Below are 22,093 nucleotides of genomic sequence, written 5' to 3'. Positions count from 1 at the left end.
ATGTCTAAGTTCTATGTACATTAATGCTTATACACAGGTGAAACAGAGGTCAGCACTTGACGTACAGACCAAAGCAGTCAAAGCTGCCTAGTTTTATAACCGTGAAACGGTAAAAGGTTGTGGAATAAGATCGAAATCGACCAAATACAATTGTCAACATACTCTTCCTAGAACAGGCATCTTTGGTAAGTACCCGCATTCATTTGTTTTTGTTATCACACACGTGTTTGACATTGTAAAGCGCAAGGCAGTCTGTTACTCAACAGTGAATATGGGCCCGCAAAATACAAATTTCACAATGATATTGCTGCCATATTCCATTGTGAAACCTAATCAATTTTAGTTAGAAGGTGAAATTATGGCGATTTCGGTGCGTTTTCTTGTTTAATTACGAACTGAACCATTTTAATTCACGGAATATTTTAATTTGGGGAATATTTTGAAATGAGTTTGATATTTTACTTGCTTTCGTATCATGAAGGAATGAAAAAGTGGTAAGTAGGTGCTCATTTATTTTGTTCAAAGTATCTCGTTTTTCGAAATTTTCCTATGATGTTGATGGCGAGAGCTCTTTTGAAATATTTTATTGACATCGTTGAAGAGTTCTCATAGTGATAAATGATACTGAAAGATGAAAAACACTTAATTCTTATAGGTTTTTTTATTTACACTTGTGAAATTTTCGAGTAATTTCGGTCAATGAAATATTTAATAATAATGAAAAACACATTAACGTACCAGCTTAGAATTTGATTTAATTCAATTTGAGGAAGACCAGATAATATGTATTTCAGTATTTCATTTTTTTGAATTAGTTGTACATGAATTCGTACGAAAAACTTGTTTCATTAGCTCGAAATTTTTTGTGGATTCTATTTCGTTGATTCTTAACGTTTAATTCTCTACGTCTATGGCTTCTTTATATTTTCCTGCCTTCCGTAAAGAGGCATTTCCCACACTCTTCTCTATTTGTTGATCTTTCTTTGCGAAAACTTCCCTTTTCTACTTTTGTATCCTTTTCTTTAAGGTTTGCTAGAACATCGAATGTTACTGCAAGTACTAAACATAAAATGATACACTGCTTTCCCTTAACTTAGCAGGTGGTACTGTCCGACTCTTATTTACCACCTGCAAGACCGACAAGAAGCCCCGCGCCAAAACGATTTAGCAGTTTATTTTCATTATTCTCGAATTCTCGATGAACCTTTGGAATGGATGAAATTTTGACAGCAAAAATATTTTTATGGTTGGATGGGTGCATAAGTGCATAGAAAAAATTATTACTATGCACCTTTGTGACTTCTAGTTTGATGTCCACAGAATAGAAAATATGTAACTTTAATTCTGTTTCTTTTCAGTCGATAATCAATCTGAAATTTACATACAACTTTTCCCTTTTTCAATGCAAGGTGCTATCGCATATATATGGGAAATGCTACTTTTATTCCTTATTTTCATGACATCAATCATGAATTTCACATTAGTTTTTATTCTATGACCTTGGTAGCTACGCCGTTGCCAAGGTGCATAGAAATAGTGATATATAATTATGCAGAGTTCGACAAATTGGAGAAGGAAAATTCGATTCAAGTCTCAAATGATGAACACAAAGAATTCAAATTTCCAGTTTAAAGTACTCCTCATATTCGAAGTTGCAATATCCCGGTCTGACATCGCCTGACGATTGGGCAGGACCAACCCTGCTCTATAGGAGGTCCCTCGTGTAAACCGGCAAACCTTTTCAGAGAACGAAAACTAGTCAGCTGCAACTTGCAAGTCAGGCAGGGATGATAGTATCGGCCCTAGCTAGGCCTTCGAAATTTCGCACAATGCATCCGAATCGGAATATACATCACGTCTCACTAGGGGCTGAGTTGGCCCTGGTCGGGGTGCCGGTCCCTACCGGCAGAAAAGCAAGCCCTCTCGCCATAAATGAACGGTTGAGGCCCCTTTTATCCTCGTCCCAAGACCACCGTAACAAAAAGTTCGGAACTTCAAAGCGAGGCGTTAGCCTCGCTTTGAAGTTCCCTCGGCGGCAGTAAGTGTTCAGAAAAAAATAGAATAAATTTGCTCGTTACTGGTTAGATTTGACATATTTATTTTTCATTTGTTGTTTATTCAACCATCGAGTCTCAAAACCATAAAGTAGAAAACCTCTGGGGACTTCTTTATCCAAGAGACTTATGACTTTCTTCTCTGTGCTCGACTCCAACGGTTTATCATTGAAAATAACAAATGAAAGAGATAGTTTTAAGAACAAACATCGGAATAATGATGAAAGAATGTCTGATTCACAGCACCTTTCGAAGCAAAATGTGCATTTAATCGAGAAACCCCAATCTCCATCGAAAAAAGCATCGCTCTATGGTATCGGAGCGCTCTATTTGATTACACTTTGCATGTGAATACATCCGACCAACCCGAGCTCTTTAATTTTCGCCCAGCCCTCATATACCGAACAAAGCAGCTTAATAAATACGGTACACACAAGAATACCTACGAGTACAATGGAATCGATACGTGGGGACTTCAGAGTATTCTACCGGCCTTGGTTTATTTTATTTCTATGACTAACTTGACGGTTTTCCCTGCCTTTAGCACGGCAGAGCTCGATTGCGAGTTGAATTTTCAGCTGCTATTTGTCGACGGAATTATAGAAGAGGGAATAACAGAGTACTGGAAAAACGACGGGTGTCATTTTCATTAAGGAATTGAGGATATGCGGGCATGGGCGTAGGTTCGGAGGGTATATTCGTGGTATATTTCCCTTTTCATAGTTCATCGAAGAATTTGGTTTTCTATGTTTACTATAGAAACGAAGGAATTGAAACATAGAATTATAAAGTCATGTATTTAATTTGATGGTTGAACATAGATATATTGGACACTGTTTTGCCATAGTAAAACCCATTTGTGCTCAATCCATACATAATATACCCGACACTGTTATCCTCAATACAAATGTGAGGAGATACAAAGATAAGCACTGAGATAAGTCCATATATCGTGTACGTATAGTATGTACCCATACAAATAATACATCCATTCCTTAGGGTCGAAAGTCGAACTTTGCTATATAAACCGATCGGAAGACTTCGTGCAGTTCCGTTTGTCGTCACAGAAATGGACTTGAGCATCGATTTCGCCGCTAATATCATGTGCTCGATGATCTTTTTGTCGGGTTGAATCACGAAAATAAATACGATCCTGCTTTCTCTTGGAAATTAGTCATGAGCGAATGGTGGAGCTTCGCTCGAATGAATGAATGAATCAGATCTGAAGTCACGTCCACTTCAAGCGGGCTCGTTGACATGTTGAGAATTTCGAGAATGGTTTCTACTGCTAGGTATATTTTCTCCAACGACAACGACAAAGGATGATATCTATGTCTGTCAAAAGTGCACAGATAATATACTTTTCGTAGTTTGTCAAAATCATCGAATTATCTTCAATTTCACATAGTTTTTCTATGTTCTATCGAGAGAAATTTTCAGTCATCCCTTGTCACAGAGATTGGGATAAATGGGCGAATTTTTCAATAACATTTTTCTGTTCTAGATAACAGATACAATTTTAGTCTCCATGAAATTCCAGAACTGGAATGAGCCATTGAATAATGAAAGCTATGATTTATTTATGCCTCTTCCCGAAAATCATCAATTCCAAATCCAATCGACATTGTTCCTGTGCATCAAACCGAAGAGTAAATCCCTTGCAAAGTGGCCATTCTATAAATTACCGTTCATGAACTGACAAAACGATTATTCTTGTCCCTTACAAATACAAATTCATTTCCAATCGAAAAACAATTCACGGAGATTTAAATCCATTTACGGTACTTTCTTTTCGCTACTCTGCGCTGACCGACAATGATAACAAGTTCGAAGAAGTGGTTGAATTGACAGGCAGACCCGTATTAGAAATAATTGTGTGTTCTTCCGATGCTCGTATTGATTTTGGAACGTAGGCGTTGAACAGGCAGTACGCAGGCCGGCTTGGCCCGGTCGTAGCCTGGTGGCGGTTGAAATATGCCGCACTATCTGGTGCCCGCAAGTTTGTACCAAGTTCACCCGGAAAGTTACCCTGAACTTAATAGAGCCTTATCCGATTTTGGGCCCTTAATAGATGATTAATGCTCGAAACGTCAATGAATAATAATTCTCGTGTATATTCTATCAAAGAGTTAACAACTCTTTGGTTCTATGATACAGTTATTGACACTTGTAGCAAACTGCACAGAAATAACAATAACAATATATGCCACTTAACTTCAGAAGAACGCTTTAACTACTATGTATTGAATTCGCGATAAAATTATTTTAAGGCTCTTTGGGCATTTCCATAATGTTCCACGAAAAAATTTCATAGCGACACGACAAATATGCTACAAAGAAATTAATTGTCTATGGTCTAAATAGAGAAAGTCTGTGACCTGAGGGTGGAATGTTGTGTCACTGTCAGAATTGACATTATAAACTGCGAATGATGCTGATTGTTTGAAAAAATGTCATTTTTAACTGGCGATATTGAAGTGGAACGGAGAACTAGATCTATCATTAACTTGGCCACAAAATATGGATTTCCAAAATGATAATTCATTGGAAGAGATTTTCAATTATCCTATTTATGACAAAGAAACATAAAAGTAATGATTTATTACCAGGTACCTAGAAATATTGTGCTAGGGTTTACAGTCTCAGATTGTCCATTCCTTTTTCATGGATGTGAGTATTGTCTTCCTCTCACTCTCGAACTTTCTAATATTTCAATGACACACCATTCAATAAACGGACCGAAAATTTAATCTTTACCCGCCTATGGAATTTAAAACCTTTCAAAACCATAACGTGTTTCAGGGATAGGACCCAGGTAGCTCATTCCCTTCTTCTGCCTAGATAGGCATACATAATACGACCTTCCGAGTAAATTTCTCAACTCCGTAGAAGGAATATGAGTTATATTATGCAGAGGCGTAGCGTAAAAGCGGTTGGAAGATGTGTCCAGTAATGAGCAAGTTTTATGAAAAAGAGAAACTACACAAATGTAATAAAGAAGATGATAATAATATATAATTAATTCTAGAATATCAATTCCACATCGATTCGGCTTGGAATTCTGAATTTGGTGGTTTCAGTTATTTAATTTCTGTCCTTTTTGCAACATTGTGAATAACTATTTGGAATGAAAGTTGATATTATCCCATTTTAAAGTAGAAACAATCTGTTTATCGTATAGGAGTACTGCAATTTGAATTAATCTTATTTTCTTCGTTGATTATTTCCGAAAAATCTATTTCCCCTGCCGAAATATTCACCGTTTACGTTGAAACTAATAAAAAATTCGTCTTTGGGTCATAGAATTTCTGAAAGTATCGTATCGACTTTTCGTCCATGTTGAAAGTGCACAGAAATAATTTATCTGGCGGTTTGTACACCCCTCACGCATAGAAAATGATTCAAATCGACAATTCAACGGATTTGCGCAAAATTTCGATCGACAATAGCCGGCGAAAACCAATATCCTGTTCTCTGTAGAGGAAACGGCGAACAGAAACAGAACGGAATCTGGTTATCCAACGGCGCCTCGTATGTTCAGGGACGGAGGCGAAGCCAGCTTCGATACGGAGTGTAATTTTGTTGATTACACCACATCGCAGCTAGCCAGGCCAGGCTAGCGTTTCGAAGTTACATTGCCTTGCCTGCCTGCTATACTGGCTGCGCTAGTAAAAACTTTTCGTTCTCTTTCGCTTGGTGAAACCGTTCGTACGGGCGGCGGCTGTGAGTTCGCTGTAAATATGATATCAGGCACAGGAAATAAGCCTGTCACGTTGCCGGCTCGTGCGAAAAGCACTGGAATTGAACATAGCGATTATTACCAAAGCATCAGCACATTTGAATTGTCGAAAATATTGATCAAGAATGTGGCAATAATATGAAAATTCGTTTGTAATTTTGTAGCTGATCTAACAATCAAATCGCTGAATATTAAAGAATCAAAGAAATACTGTTTGCAGAAGTTTTCATGCCATTTCTTCTCTCAAGAAGTATTTCAACAAATGAAATTCATGACAAAAATTTATCTATCTTTTCAAAATCAATGAATAAATAATAATTAGCCATCTTTTATTTGATTCTATGCATAGACATAGATATATATGTCTATGATTCTATGTGGTAAACCACAAAAATATGAAATTATTACATAAAATTATATATAACTCCATTAGTCATATTTCTATGGTACAAATTCAAATTTCATAGAATATTGAATAATCGCGTTCCAACACTGAAACGTCATGGTATCTAATTTGACGACGATTTTACTCGATCCGTTATTATTTTGGCTCGAGGAATAATCCAATGGAGCATTCCGTGCCGTCGAAATTAATAAACCAAGAGAATTGATTTCGAGCAAAGATTGCGGCACAAATTCCGAAATTCAATTAAAATTCTATCGGGCGTTGCTGTGACGCGAACGCTCGAAGGTTCACTAAATGGCGAGAAGCGCACATCATCAGAACAGAACGGTAGTTTCAGTAAATTTTGAAATTGTTAATTTTCAGCGATTTCAAGCAAAGTTCAGGCCACCGAGTTGGAAGGAAAAGAAGCTCATTAGTAGGCGGTCGAACGTGGCAACGTCGCCGAGGGAATGTCAGACGTTGTTAGGCCAGGCTAGGGAAAACATCGGACGATCGAGGCCACATTGCCGTGCTTGGGGAGTCAGCGCACTAGAGAACAGTACGCCAGCCGTAATCTTTACGAAATGGCATCCGCGAACGGAACAGCTACGTTTTTTACTCACGGCACCTGTACGCAATATGAACAAGTGCTTAAACTATATCCACAGGCCCTCCGACTCAAGGCTGACCGAAGGGCTAAGAGGCCAGAGGAGTTGATCAAGCTAGATAACTGGTAAGTCGATCTAAACCCATCCGTTGTGTCATTGAACTCCGCTAATGTGTGTGTTCTCTTGCTCTTTACTAAAAGCCGACTGATCTATGCACCCCCGCAATCTCTCGCTCATTAAAATCACGTCCGTCACGTGGCTATCGATGACAATTGTGCACGCTGCACATTTAAATCGCGCCTTTAATACAAAATTCACTGGAACATGTTCGTATGTTAGGACGCCGACATATTACTCCATTATTTATTCATTTGCAGTTCAAATTCTCATGATACATTCAAAATTTCTATTCATTGTTAAATTCAAATACTGTGGAATATCGCTGTGTCACTAATCTACCCCTTTTTCCTTAAATTATGGTCGATTTCACAATTGCTATCTACCTTTCAAAATGGTGCCTGATCAAACAAAGCTTTGTTCGTTATTTTAGAGGACTGTTTTAGCATTTTTTCACTGAGTATTTCGATTTTGTTTCGTTTTATGTTTTCCTTCGATTTTTCTAGGGGGTTGTTTTCCTGTATACTCTTTAAAAGCGTGATTTTTCGCCACGAAGTTTGTATCCAATCGTCAAGTAGTGGGGGATGTATTATATCTTATATCTTTCCAGTTAGCTGTATCAAATATTATTTTAACTGCATTTTCCTTGAATTCCAATTTGTCTGTAGTTTTCTTCGTCTATTGATTATTTACGAAATATTCCTAATACCATTTTATACATATTTAGGAAACGTATTGTAAGTGGAAAATTCCCAAGCATGACAACTCACGTTTCATAGGAAAACGTTTCTTTTCAGAACTTATTATTATTTATTTTACATTTTCTTGTGTTTCCGTGTTTCTCTTGAACGAAAATAGGGTCTGAGGATCAGTTTCTCTTAAATGTTAGTTCTTGTCCGATATATTTTTACCCTTTGGTGGGTAGTTCATTCATAGGAATAATTTTTTTTACATAATGTAAAATGTAAAAGTAACGTAAAAGTTTTCTGAATATGCATTTCGCAGCGCTAAGTGAACGCCGTAAGTTAAAGAAATCAGCACTCAGAAATTTTGCAAATTAACCAGATTTTCAAATTTGTAATATAACCCTAATTTTGATTTACTTGTAATTCTATGACCAATCATCGATTAACATAAAGTTTTTTCTTGTGTAATGCCCGTCTACGTAATTTATGTTTGGTTTTTATTTTTTATAATTGAACTCGAAGAATGAAATGAATTTAGTCATGCAACTGGAGGTACCAAAGATTCCTATTCTCAAGAAAAAAAAGCGAATCATACTTTCTTTTTATTTTTATGTAATTTATACTTATCTGCAGTAATTTTAAATGCATACAACTTATTTCATATCTTGTATTATTTTAAATGTATAATTCCTCTTATAAGTGATGATCAGCCATTAGTGATGATTTGCCAATTTTTCAACGAACAATGCTTTCCAGGTATCAGAATGAGTTACCGAAAAAAATTAAGAGCAGGGGCAAAGATGCACACATGGTGCATGAAGAACTGGTACAGTGTATGAAATGGAAACAAATAAGAGGAAAATTCTATCCGCAACTCTCATATTTGATCAAAGTGAACACCCCCAGAGCTGTAATGATGGAAACAAAGAAGGCATTCAAAAAGCTTCCGAACTTGGAGCAAGCACTAGCTGCTCTCTCAAATCTCAAAGGTGTTGGTACTACCATGGCATCAGGTTAGTCTCAATTTCTATTTGTGGTTGGCAAGATTCGGTGAAGATACTTGCTGTGTATTTTGATTGATTTTTTAACACATTTATATTATTATTATTGTTCTTTCAGCTTTGCTGGCAGCTGCCTGTCCCGAAATGGCCCCCTTTATGGCCGATGAATGTCTGATGGCTATACCAGAAATTGAAGGCATCGATTACACGGCGAGGGAGTACCTAAATTTCGCCAAACACATCCAAGCCAAAGCAGATCGTTTGAACAAGGTTGCAAGTGAGAATAAACGCCCAGATGCTGTTGAATGGACACCTCATAAGATTGAATTGGCCTTGTGGACCCACTTTATTGTATCAGAATTCAAACCAGAACTGCTCTCTAGTAAGTATTACTTTTCTTATTATTATTTGATTTCTATTTATGTTGTTATCAACATATATTGTTCGGTTCTGATTTCGTTCCTTCTTCCAGGTATAAATCTTGAAAATGGCAACTCAATACCTCCTGCGATATGTCAGAACGGAGACTCTTTGGACCCTTGCGTATCAGACGAGAGCAACCAAGAACCATTGAACGGAAAAGCCACAAACGTCATAGACGAGGACACAACTACCTCCTTTACGGACAATAGTCCGCCTTCCTTAGAAAGTGAAGAAACCAATGAATCTGCCATCTCAGACTCTACAAACGATTCGTCAGCAGTAGATTACAAGAGACCCCTAGACGACGATTCCAATTCAGTCGATCAGCCATCTAGCAAAAAAATCAAAGAGGATACAGGTGATAAGTGACAAATACGGGCGTTCCATTAATTTTTTTCACATGTTGTATGAGTGTAAGGATTAGGTTTTCACTACTATTGAACACTTTCGAAGCCTTAAGTTGGATAAACCTGATTATGTCTTTGACTCCAAAGTATATTCTTGGAAGCGTTTATTTTCTATTTCAGTTTTGTAGCGGCTGAACGACAATAGTGGGTACAGTGATGCTCCGATAATTTAAATTAAGCTGAATAGATGAAATATATTTGATCAAATGTGCGGTGCCTCATTCTTTTCGTTTTTGTGAATTTCTGGAAGATTCTTCCAAGGTAAAGTTATATTTGAAGATATTTTATAGTGAGAAAGATTACTTGTATTTTTATGCTGAATGAGTGGTGATGTTTTGAGAGGTGGAAGAATTTTCCAAGAAATTTTTTACGCGAATAATTTTACCAGAGTATCATCAAGTTCATCGCTAGTTTTTCCAATGAAGGTTTAGAAGTGTTTGAAACTGACCATCAAATGTCGTCGTTTTATGTTCCATTAAACTTTGTGAAATTGATCCGATTCAAAGCGTTTTTGTCCTTATTTTTCGACATAGTAAATTTAGGGTAACAGATGGACTGAACTACATTTTAGTGCTGGAGAAATAATTATTAACAAATTGTATAGATAGATACTTTGAACGAATTTCGTTTCATGTTTTCAGTTATTCCTCCTATTGTACATTCTCAAATCCCATAAATAGTTACCGGAAATATCTGTACAAGTATGGCAATAATTTGAAAAAAATTACTGAATTTGATTTTTTCCAGATGAGAATCGTAACCAAAGATATATACTTATGGTTTTAGTTTCAGTTCAAAACGCCTTTTTCTTGAGGGTTTTCTCACAGTTAAATAAAAAATTCACTCGAAAATTTCCTTCCTTTTAAAGTTTTTTTGCTCTAATTCGAACAGCATAGTCTTTTCTTGGTTTATTACATTAAATATACATTTTCAAATGTTCCAGTCACTTTTAGTCGAATCCCCTGCCCAGAGTATATATTTTTGACTAATGATTGAAAATTCCAATTTTTCCTAAAACATCAGCATCCTTCTAATTTGGACCTTGGAATTTGATAACAGATGATTACTGAAACTATTGTTGATACAATAAAACACTAATGGTATACTTATAACATTTATAATGTTGAAAAAATTAATATAGAATTTGTTGAACAAATCATGAACTATATTCAATGAATGCACACAACAAAAAATTTATCTGATTTTTGTTGGTTTAATTCGTTCATTGAAGGATATATTATTGATTTCGAAACACATTGTCGTCTTCAGTTGCTTACATTCTTTACCTTGTTAGTGTAAGTAATTTATTTTTTTTAACTTGGATCCCCTTCTAGCTTAGGAGTTCCTTTTGTATTACTTGCTGCTTATCGAAATGTACATTCCAATTCTTTATGTGGAGTTTCTGTATAAGAAGAAAATTTCCTTCGATTTAAATTTGGTTCGTGTATAAAGTAAAGTGTAATCAGATAAAATATGAAAATAGCAGATGTGTACTGAATTGTTTCTCCTAAATTTGTTCATTTTGGCATTATGAAATCGTTTCCAATGGAGTACAAATTATTTATCACGATTTTGTAATCTCGAAATTCAAATTTACTGTTTGAATACAAATGTTTATATATAGAAACAACAAATAACTGATTGCCTTTTTATGAATAATACAGTAGTATGTATACATACACTTTTACAAAAATATAGCAAGTTAATTTATATTATGATATATAATATATAGTAAGGTGTTATTTTTTACCACATTGTGGGTGTTTTTTGTTGGTTCATTCAGTGCTATTTACCCTCACCGCTTTTTAATTCTTTTTATGAAAAACGCCCTCAATGCCACAAATGTATTGTAAAAATATCAGTTGTAGAAATGAGTTTGAGGTTTTGTAGGATATTTTCATAAATATAAATCTTTCACGGCAAATCAGTTTCTTTCGAAAGGGAAGCAAGCATTTCTTTCAACTAATATTTATACCAATTATTACAAATTTTAAGCGAATATTTATTTTGGAATGTGAATTATTTCAACTTGTGGCTTGTGAACAACTAGTTGGCGGGTATGTCTATCTTATCAGTAGATATTTTTTCACCTGTTGAGCCTCTCTTGGAAAATGCTTCTCATCGAATTGGTTTAACGCTTACATTCAGGCTAGCCAATTATAAAATACGAAAACTCGTCAAAAAATCCCCTTGCGAAATATGCGTTAGGACCATGTATGAACATCATGCAAGCTTTATTTCGTTCGCTCGTAAAGAAAATAGAAAAAATAACGTTACTGTTCAACAGAGACTGCTGTTTATTTTCAATCGTGAATCGTGAACATAGACAACCTGCACTCATGTCTTCCTCTTTTCGAAAGCATAATGTTCTGTGATCATCGGCGTCAGTCGTGAAGTTAGCGCTGAAAACCTAAAATTCTATGGTTTCTTCTGATGACTTATGAAATTTTCAACAGCTCTTATTATCAGCTGTATTCGGGTTCGGCTTTTGGACGGTCCGAGGATGGTTCTAGAACTGCGCAGAGGATTTTATACTAGGGCGCAACAGTTTTGCGCAGTCCTAGAACAATTCTCGGACCGTCCAAAAGCCGAACCCGAATACGACTATCATATATCTTTTTGAAATAGTTCCATTCATTGTTAGTCAAAAGGAAATATTTAAGTGCTTTCTATAAATATATTTTGATGTTGATTTGACAGCACTCCCGATGGTTTTGTTCAGAGATAAGACAAGATGTTTTCTATGGTTTCGATGACCCATGAATTCTACGGGACTCTTTGAATTTAAATTTTTTTGAAGAAAAACGAGAAAAGTTTGTTCGTATTGTTTGGCGACGGATTGGGTCAATCAATTTGGATTTCAAGTACTGATAGCTGTCGAGGCAGGTAAAAAAATAAGTATAGAAAATTAAATTATAATTAATCAACAGTATAAAAGATTACACTAATTATTCAAATCAAGCACATTCACATTCATCTTATATAAATCAAAACAGACTATACTTCACTTAAAAAAATTGTCTGAATAGTTTGTGTAATATGAAAAATATGATTGGGACCATTATTGCATTGTTCATTTATTCACTCTTGTTTTGACGCAACCACACCAGGTGATTGTCTCCAAATGCAATAATAAACACAATAACATCAAATCATCAACTGGCATTATAATAAAAACGCAATCTTGACACAGTATAAAAAACATTCACAAATCTATCTCCATTCCCTCGGTTTTTGCGGGCCTATCAGTTTTCAAGTTTGGGTATAATTTTGCTACTAGGCTACCTCCAGCCCTCCCAGCGAATTCCGGCCTACTCTTTGGTTTCTGCCAGGCTAAGAACATTTCGTAGAGCGACTTCGGAGCAGATGAAGAAATGTTTGATCTTGACGTCGATGAGGAAGCTACGTTAGAAAGAGGAGGAGGCGACATTGGAGAATCCGTGGTAGCTCTAATCACAGAGGCCCTTTGTGAGTCGAGCTCTGGCTTGGAAGGACCTAGAAAGGAACGAGAGCAGTAGAAGGTATGAAATTATAAAGCATACTACGTGTGTTCTGTGGTCTAAAATGTCATTTCCATTTTTAAAATGACAAAATTTGACATTTCTGTCAGACATATATGTGTTTTAACAAAGTAAAGATTACCTATCTGATCTAGTTCCCTCAAGGCATCGTCCAACTCCACCTTCTCATCCTTGAAAGTGTGGCCTTCCAATAAACATTTGTGTATGCTCTTGTGATTTTCCGTATGCAAATTATTCTTAATGAGCATATCTAATTCGTTCCACATGGTTCTATATTGTTCTTCCCTTTTTTGACCCTTGATTCTCGGACCGGTGTTCAACGGATGAAGCGATTCATGTTTATTCTCTAAATTAATCAGGTTTCTTATTATTTGTTTGCATTGAAAAACTTCTTCCTCCGCTATATTTTCTTTGGTTATTATCGATGGGAGTGGATCAATATACTAAAAATTCGACATCTGAAATGTGTTCGAAGGATTTTGAAGAAAAGTAACATACCATTTTCAAGTTAAAAATCAACGTAGAGCTTATGGTCAAAGGCCAGTACCTCGTCATCCTGTTCAATCTCGATTTCATTTCAACTGTAGCGTTTAAAGCTTTATCGGCAGCACTGGATTTAATCGGTAACAAAGTATTTTGTCTGATCAGTAATCCAAAATCCGTTATTCTATAGTCGGTAACTCTACCCCCACAGCCTTCTGAGATGGAAGGAGGATCTTCCAGCACTGATCTGAAATGACAAATTTTTTTTAATGATCTGTTAAAAACTTGATTCGACCCATATTACCTAGCAGTGCATAGGGTATGTATAAATATCTCTCCTCCATGCGCAGCAAGCAAATGACTTGTTATTTTGCCCCCTGATTTTCTGGGCATTTCCAACATTACAGATCGACCATTCAGTAGAAAATTAATGAGACATAATGAAGGCCTAGAATTAACGTCAACCGGCGTTATCCTATGCATGCAAGTACAGTTGTGCAGATCTGAACCAGTTGTACCCCTAGGAGTGCACCATTTCAAAGTAACCTTCAACAAATCAATTAATTGAGTCCTCTCCATATTTAAAAAGTTTTATATATGAAACGTATGCTTTTCGGCATCTTCAAATTCTTCTTGAAATGAAAGGGGACCACATAACAAGTCTATAAGAATCGAGGGAGCTGGCACTTGTGAACAAGTTTTTATCAGACTTACCGTTTGATATTCATGATTTTCTTTCTGTGTTTGGATAGCAAGGGAATCTGAAGCATTACCCTTGAGGATTGCAGTGTGGGCAGAGCTAGCATGATAAATTTCCACATCGTAATTAGCCGAAGAGCTAGCGTTTTGCTCTTCTTTCATTGGAATACCAGTTACAGTTGTACTTGCCAGGTCATAATGTTCTAATATTAACGCAGACAATTTATTAGGTATAAGACTAGCTTTAACAGAATGCACTTCCGTTGTTAAAATAACTGAAAGCTGAAAAGATCAGTAGAACTGTTACTAACAAACATTTATAAAAAATTTAACTAAATTCCAATTCAAAAACTTTTACAACTTTTCTAACTTACATTTCTTACTGTATGATTGCTCACTTGGCTTTCTATATTGACAGGGAAAGTATTTATAATAACCAAGTGGCAATGGTCGATAACTATATGCCTATAAAACAAATACAAAATTTGTACAAAAAAAAACTACCTTTGATGAACTAAGTTACCTGTCCGATTTAGCAGCAGCCTTGTTTTGTTGTATCAATCCACTCAAGAAAATTTCTTCTAATCTTTTCATACTCTCATCGTCTCGTGCCGAAGTGATACAAATGACTCTACCCCGATTCATCAACTTCATTGGTACATCAGATTTAATCTTTTCTAGTTGTGAATCTGTTGGTTCACTCAGAGCTTCTACGGCTGCTTTAAGTCCGTGAAGTACTGTATAGTCCAAATTCGAGTTTGACGGATGAACAGAAGGGGGTACTCCTATTAACGACATCATACTCGTAATCTGGAAGCATAAATCGAATGGAATCATTCATTTCAAAATTTTTTATATTCATTTATTGTGTCGGGAGAGAAACCCATAAGTTTAAAAAAAATGCAAGAGCCTTTGTCAATCAACATGTGTACCTACATGGCCTAAATGTTGATGTCCGAGGTTCCAGGTACTTATGATATGCGCTAAGTGATCCGAAGCTATAAACCTAATCTGCAAGTAGAACAATTAAACTTCCAATCGGTGCATTCCCGAATCATACACACCAATTTTCCTTGTGGGAAAAGATCCCAGACGATTCTGCAATATTCAATGGCAGACTCGAAGCTGCAAGTCCATAAGGATTTGGAAAACGGAGGTATCGGAAGACATCCCGGCCCCCTAGCCTTAAGAAACTCGAATTCTATCGGATTTTCACAAGATATACCGAAATATGGGGTGTGATCCAATACAAACACGGTTTTATGGTTGGCTGGGTACATTTTGCTCGAGGAAAAGAAGGCCATTTTAAAGGGAATCTCATGAAATTCGATAAAAGGGTTTATTTTCTAAATTGAGGATTGAGGTTAGTTTTTTTGTTATGTTTTGATCACAGATTACAGAGAATGTTTCTCTGCAATCTGTGGTTTTGACAAAGAGGAACAAAGAGGTTAATCTTTGGTTTTGATTTCCAAGCATAGAATGCCATTTTTAAGCGAAGAAGAAGTTCCTCTTTGGTTTAAGAGCACAGAATACTAATATAAGTGCACAGATTACTCTGTAATCTGCGTATAAGTGGAAAATTTAACAAGTCGGAGAATGTCGATCGAAAAAATATGATGTTGCAAAATTTCATTAATAGAATATGTGCTTAGTATATCTATACTTATGGAGAAATGCTAAATATTAAAATAATTAATTCTTAATTGATTCCGAAAGCGTTGCATAGTTTTCTTCTGGCATTGAAAATTAAAACTCCAGTCTTGCGACAACAACAAATTTTTATTTTCTATTACAGTTTTCCATGTATCTATGTTCAAAGAATGAAATGTAATAAGAGTCTGTGGTCAAGATTAGATCTTTGGTCTGTGGTTCGATTTCATCGTACAAAAGTAAGTTTTAAATTTTGCAATATGTTATTTGTATATTCGAGAGATATAGCAATATCGTTCAATTGTCTATTGTAACTTTTCATTTGTTGGATGTTATTTAAAACATTAGGGTTACATGAGATTTTTGAAATAGTATATACTATATATCTGGTGATTCCATACACCGTTCACATAAAATTCAATTCAGTTTATCTGAACGTGTATGTATAAAATTCTTCAGTATAAATTTTTCACCAAATTAGCAGCCTTTTCACCTATCACGAGCGCAACAGCATGTGGGGTTGGCATGATGCTGCAATCAGCAACTCGCAGATTTTTTATTCCGCAAACTCTCAACTTTTGGTCAAAAGCCTTAGTGTTAATCTGTGGGTTCATCTTAATAGTACGGCAGCATTTCTTCAAATGACCACCCTGGGCTGACAGCTTTTGCCCACGTGTAGTTTCCCTGGTAAAATGAAAAAAAAAAAACAACCTCTTCATAATATAATTTTAATATTGAGATATGTTGATATACATTTCATAACTAATGGTTCTCAAATATCTGCCGTTATAAATATTCTCAACAATTGTAGTCAACAAATGAAATTATAGGTAATATTTTTATAAAACGTATTTTCTTCAAAATATTCTAAATTTATTTTATTGGCACGTGTGTCATTCAGAATTTATACATGTGTATTTTTGCCAAGAGAACTGTTCCCTTAACAACAATTCAGGGAAGGTTTCTGTTGGGATGATGACAAATTTCCGATCATTCTTCAGGATTCCGAGAAAACAAAATTGTGATATATGAAAATCTGACAGATATGACAGTGACCTCATATTACACACCGATTCCCTTTTTTTGAGAAATCGCACAGCAGGCTAGGAGAAAGGTCAATTCAAACAACCTCGGTGATCTGCAAGATTCATTGAAAATAATTTGGAACCTTTTTGTGATTTTTCTTTGGGAATTTTTCAGAAATGTTTGTCCGATTACTACACGAAAATTCAATATTTCCCCACATTAGTATCTGTGCCGGAAAAACAGATGGCGCTGAAGCTAGTTTTCACAGTGGGCTATCTATTCTGTGCTCAATAAGTCCATGATCTAAAACTGAATTGTCTTTTCAAATAGGCAGCTGCGCAAATATCTTCTTCGGTTTCATCAAAAATGTTCTCATTACAGTCATAACATATAAATTGAATATTTACTACTTAAATTACACCCATTTTTAGAATTCATTTAATATATATAAAAACATTTCAGTCAATCAACAGTGGCAATATTGCCAAGATTATTAACCTAATCGAAAGAACAAAATAATCGATTTTTGTCCATCCAGAGTTCCACTGATTCCAATATTGACGATTTGAATTTTTGGTTGATGGATAGTAATAGGATGAACAGATAGGGGTACATTTTTCGAGATTTGGGAGTTTCCGTAGGTAATTTTTTTTCAACAGTATTTGAATTCCATTGGAAAAAACACTTTCCTTCAAAATTTTTTCTTATAAAATTCAAGAAAATCCGTTAAGTACAATGAATTTTGTAGAAACGTTGGTTGGCGATGAAATTCTCAAAAGCAATTTACATTTCTTTCATTTAGTACGTGTTTAGAAAAAAGAATATTGAGAGAAAATAATGAAATAACTATTCATAATGTTGTTTTTGGTCGGAAAATACCGAAGATGAAGGTTGAAACTCCCAGAATATTGGGTTTACTTTTGAGATCATATGTTTTTGAAATATTTATCTAAAGAGTGGTATATATAGTATGGAAAAATTGTCCCCAGCTTGTTACAGTTGATCTTCTCCCTGTGAATTTTTTCTCAATTATATTTTCAAGCGACTTTGAAACGAGATGTAGTTCAACATTCTAATAATTTTCCATTGGTAAGAAACAAAAATCGTCCAACATTTGGTGCTTCTTTGTCTTCTAGTAATGCTTAGCTTGTACCATATACCATTTCAAGATTACCGTTCATTTCCTAAAATATCCAGCAAATATGAAAATAAATTTCGAGGCTACATCATAAATTGAAGGCTTTTCGTATGTTAGGAATACCAATTTTGTTAAACATCTGAAGAAATCGTTTTATTTCGAGTCCACGTGTTTTCGAAATGAGAATCATTCGGTGCAACAACAGATTAACCACTGAGTAGTCTGTGGGTGCAACTAAGCACTACTTCCGAACACAGAAGCTCCTCTTACAAAATTCTGTAACCTAATCGAACGCTTCTTCTTGAATTTCTATGTTCTATGCCACCCATAAACATAGAGACAATGCATCTATGATTTGCGACATCCTCTATGCGGGAAAAACGTCTGTGGTTCGCGAAGTTCGAGAAAAATGAAGAACACAGAACACACATGGCCATTACACTGGGGTAGTTCGTCTGAGCGTGTCGCTTTTGGAGCTGATCGAAACCACAGACTGCGATCTCAGAGGCAACGGTTGGTCTAGGTTGAAGGTGACGAATTCGCGTTCGTGCTGGACGATGGGCGAGAAGTCCTCGAAACGCTCGCTCATCATATCACAATTAACGTCCGCTGTCGTGGAGACCGTGTTCGTCGTGACATCTCTCGGTAAACGTCTAAAACTATCGCGGTTGAACGTGTCGTCGAACTGGTAGCTTATCGTGGGCGGCGGCGGAAAGTCATAGAAACTCGATAGATCGTCTTTGACGGAATTGCTGCGCGACCGAACGTGCGGTATTCTGTGAACGCTGCACGGCGAATCGCTGACGGGTTCCTTGCTGAAAAAATAGCGCCTCTGGGGTATGGGAGGGAAGTGGATGGCGCTGTTGGAGTTGATGTACGCCTCCGGATGCCTCCTACAGGGGTAGTAAACGGATCTTTCGTGGTGTACGAAGTGGTTCGGCCGCTGCGCTTTCTTCTTTCCCCTCCTCAGTTCGTTGTAGATCTCGTACCTCCATTCCAGTCGCATCTTGTAGATGAAGAGGAATATGGAGGCTACGCCCGAGATTTGGGCCGATATCAGGCCGACGATGTAGAGGAGGAAGCTGTAGCCGTACCAGTAGACGAAGGGGGCCGGTTGGAAGTGACTGCGGGATCGGAGTTTGCTGCCTATCTCGGACTTGAAGACCGAGATGTACATGATGAGCGCGAGGAGCATCACCAACCCTGAAAAAAAAGGCGAATGAACGAATATTGAACAAACTCTGTGCATACTGACGTTCTTCACTTCTGATCTGTGAGCTACAATTCTCTGGTCTGTCAAATTTCATGGCCACAACCATAGAAAACTCAAATTATCTCGACTAAGAGTATAGAGTTAAGGATGAAGAAGAAATATAGGAGTAAATAGAGTACTCCCCATAATTAGGTTTGTGTGCACAGAAATATTTCTATGTCTATACTTCTGAAATGTCAAAATAGGTCTGTAGCGAACTTCATGAGTGTTTAAATATTGAAATGTTTACAAACATTGAGATATTCAGAAAGAATTTAAACAATCATTAAACTATAAATTAACCCAATCATGTGCAAAGTAGAGTATTCTACTGGCATATTATGGCCATTTCATCTATTTGTGAGGCCATTCGGTGAATATCTTGGACTACTAGTAGTAATGATAAGGATAACGATAGTGATAACTAACCTGCTACGGTGAATACCACTCCAGATATGAAAGTGTAGACGGTCCTGTTTTTAACACATTGTCCCATAATGCTGAAGACATAGGCAGTGCTGAGCAGTAAGCTGGCAAATATGAAGAATATGACTGTTCTCGTCACAGTATCTGAAAAATAAAATGGGTGATAATGCTGCTATTGAGATTTTAAATACTAATTCCGAAAAAGTTCTACACATGAAGAACGCTGGTCACAAGTTGAGTTGTATCTCTTGATTTCAAGTCAATGACCCTGACAGATTCTCTTTATTATGCAAAGTCTATGAACATAGGTAATATAACACCATAGACATAGAGACATGGACTGTGCCTTCCCTTTATATCTATGCATGAAATACGGTCAAAAAAAGTGACAGAGAGAAAAACACGTCGGGAATGCAGTTGTCTTTTTCTAGAAATTTGATTGGTCTACACTCACCTCTATGTGAACATTGTGAACAAAAAAGAGAAAGGTAATATCCCGACGAGCTTTTCTCTCTTTCTAATAAATAGCCAATTTCATGCTGGCATTGCTCAGTCCATGTCTCTATGTCTATGTATAACACTGATAAAACCATAGACATAGAGAATTTTCTATGTCTATGGATAAAACTAAAGAAAGTTCAGACATAACCATAATGGAAGAAGAAGAAGAAGAAGAATGTCAATAGACATTTTTGACGTGAACTCAGGATCCAACACATTATTCAGTGACCATGCCAAATGATGAACTTTTTTGCCAAAATGACCAATTTTACTATTTGAAAGATGATTAGTTTAGAATACTTACATGGAATAGCTAATGCAGAATCTGCAGGGTCAGGGCTGTATCTTTCCTTGGAGAAGTAATCTATTCGGTTGCAATGATAGAAAATTTCGCCGGCTGAAACAAAAAAAAAATCTTGTTAAAGAGATGATCATCCTTCTTTATCAAATATTTTTCATATTTGAACATATTTCCCAACTCTTATCAACCTTTGTTTTCATTATAGGGATGCTATTCTAGAAAAATCTCTATATATCGAAAGAAAATATGTTATGAGGAAAATCCATAGATGAACTTAAAACAGATTATACGATTTTCACAAAATGAGTGTTTAAACCACTACACGTGTTTCGCTATCACAATAGCATCTTCAGGCGAGTAAAGGTGAACTACCTTCAAAATTGAACATTTTTTTATTTGGTTTTTACTCACATTGTATGATATAGAAATCAGTTGATTCAATTAGAATTGCTAATATGGAACGACATGAAAAATGAAGGGCAGGCAATTCTTCAAATGAGATATTTCGAGAACAATAAAACGCGACGTATAAAATTCACGGCGTTCTCCGCTGATTCAACATAAAAATTCGAGTCCCATTCTACCCCGATCCTAACTGGCCATCACCTGAAGGGATATCTACATACCTGGCTCACTGCGAGGGCTTCTTTCATGCAAATATCCTACGTAAACAGTTGAATTTACCCAGCTCACTTCCGCAAGGCGGAAAATGAATTCAAATTGAATCAGGGCGCCATTGATATTTATAAAATAAACGGACTCTGAAATTATGACCGTATATTCGGCGTATTCTAGATCTGACCTTCACGATGGTACGCAGGATGATTTGTACGGCTTGGCCAAGACTGAAGACTTTTGAATGCTAAAGTTGAAGTCTTTTTAGTCTTACTGGACCAGTCCTTCCTGTGGTATAGCAAAATGCTCTTAAAAGAAAGAGTCTCTGCTTTGGAGAAGGAAGGAGCTAAAAGAGATATACGAGGATGTATTGATATCTAGTTAGCCTAGACCAGTTCCATGCATAAAAATAATATTGCGTTACCATAGCAACGAACAATAACTCATTAGAAGTGTCAGTGTGAAGTTTGAGGTCGAAAAAGTAAAACAGAGTTACGCAATAAATTAAAAGAAAGAAGATGTCCCCCGAAATTGTGAAAATCGAAAAATTGGAGTAACGAGCCATCATCAAGTACCTGCCTTTGAAAGGGTTAAGAGGTAAGCAGATTTACGAAGATAGCTTAATACCCTTGGTGATCAATGTTCTTCGTATGCGACCGTGAAAAATTGGACTGCAAGCTTCAAAAGAGTTAAATTTTCCATTGAAGATGATGATCGATCGGGAAGGCCAGTTTCTGTGTCAGTCTCCGAAAATATCGATGCAGTTCACGACCTGATTTTATCAGACCGTCGAATTGGGCTAAAACGGATATCTGAAGCACTGAATATTTCATACGAACGCGTTCATCATATAGTTCACGTCAATTTGGACATGAGAAAAATTGCTGCAAATGGATCCCCAAATGTTTGAATGTTGACCAAAAGCGTGCAAGGGTAGAAGCATCGCGTTCGATCTGTGCTCGATTTGAAAACGATGTATACTTCTTAAGCCGAATTGTTACTATGGATGAGACTTGGGTACATTTCTACGATCCAGAACAAAGCAAGAGTCGATGGAATGG

The 22,093-nt window shown here is 36.3% G+C and overlaps 3 protein-coding genes across 4 annotated transcripts in view; 1 reads left to right on the top strand and 2 right to left on the bottom strand.

The window, feature by feature from the left end:
* The first annotated feature begins 30 nt into the window (after positions 1–30).
* On the top strand, positions 31–11,344 carry LOC123317954. Its single transcript, XM_044904591.1, has 5 exons — positions 31–185; positions 6,563–6,911; positions 8,346–8,602; positions 8,709–8,972; positions 9,063–11,344. The coding sequence occupies exons 2-5, from the start codon at positions 6,763–6,765 to the stop codon at positions 9,380–9,382; spliced, it is 990 nt and encodes a 329-aa protein (XP_044760526.1). The 5' UTR covers positions 31–185; positions 6,563–6,762; the 3' UTR covers positions 9,383–11,344.
* A 977-nt stretch (positions 11,345–12,321) lies between these two features.
* LOC123317534 (protein asunder) lies at positions 12,322–15,508 on the bottom strand. The gene is made up of 9 exons (XM_044904114.1): positions 15,188–15,508; positions 15,060–15,134; positions 14,647–14,933; positions 14,498–14,588; positions 14,139–14,405; positions 13,729–13,970; positions 13,440–13,671; positions 13,063–13,384; positions 12,322–12,915 (listed from the first exon to the last, which is right to left on the bottom strand). Exons 1-9 carry the CDS (start codon positions 15,425–15,427, stop codon positions 12,626–12,628), a joined length of 2,046 nt encoding a protein of 681 aa, XP_044760049.1. The 5' UTR covers positions 15,428–15,508; the 3' UTR covers positions 12,322–12,625.
* A 979-nt stretch (positions 15,509–16,487) lies between these two features.
* Positions 16,488–22,093, bottom strand: part of LOC123317538 — a 263,709-nt gene continuing 258,103 nt past the window's right edge. For both annotated transcript variants that reach the window (XM_044904119.1, XM_044904118.1), the window contains 3 exons: positions 20,421–20,513; positions 19,619–19,759; positions 16,488–19,140 (listed from right to left, as the gene is read on the bottom strand). In XM_044904119.1, the coding sequence (XP_044760054.1) occupies positions 18,374–19,140; positions 19,619–19,759; positions 20,421–20,513 (1,001 nt within the window). In that variant the 3' untranslated portion in view covers positions 16,488–18,373. The remainder of the gene's footprint in view (positions 19,141–19,618; positions 19,760–20,420; positions 20,514–22,093) is intronic.

Source organism: Coccinella septempunctata, chromosome 7, assembly GCF_907165205.1.
Source record: "Coccinella septempunctata chromosome 7, icCocSept1.1, whole genome shotgun sequence".
Classification (NCBI taxonomy): Eukaryota; Metazoa; Arthropoda; class Insecta; order Coleoptera; family Coccinellidae; genus Coccinella; species Coccinella septempunctata.
The sequence above is the reverse complement of the archived record's forward strand: the minus strand, read 5'-3'. Positions and strand labels throughout refer to the sequence as shown.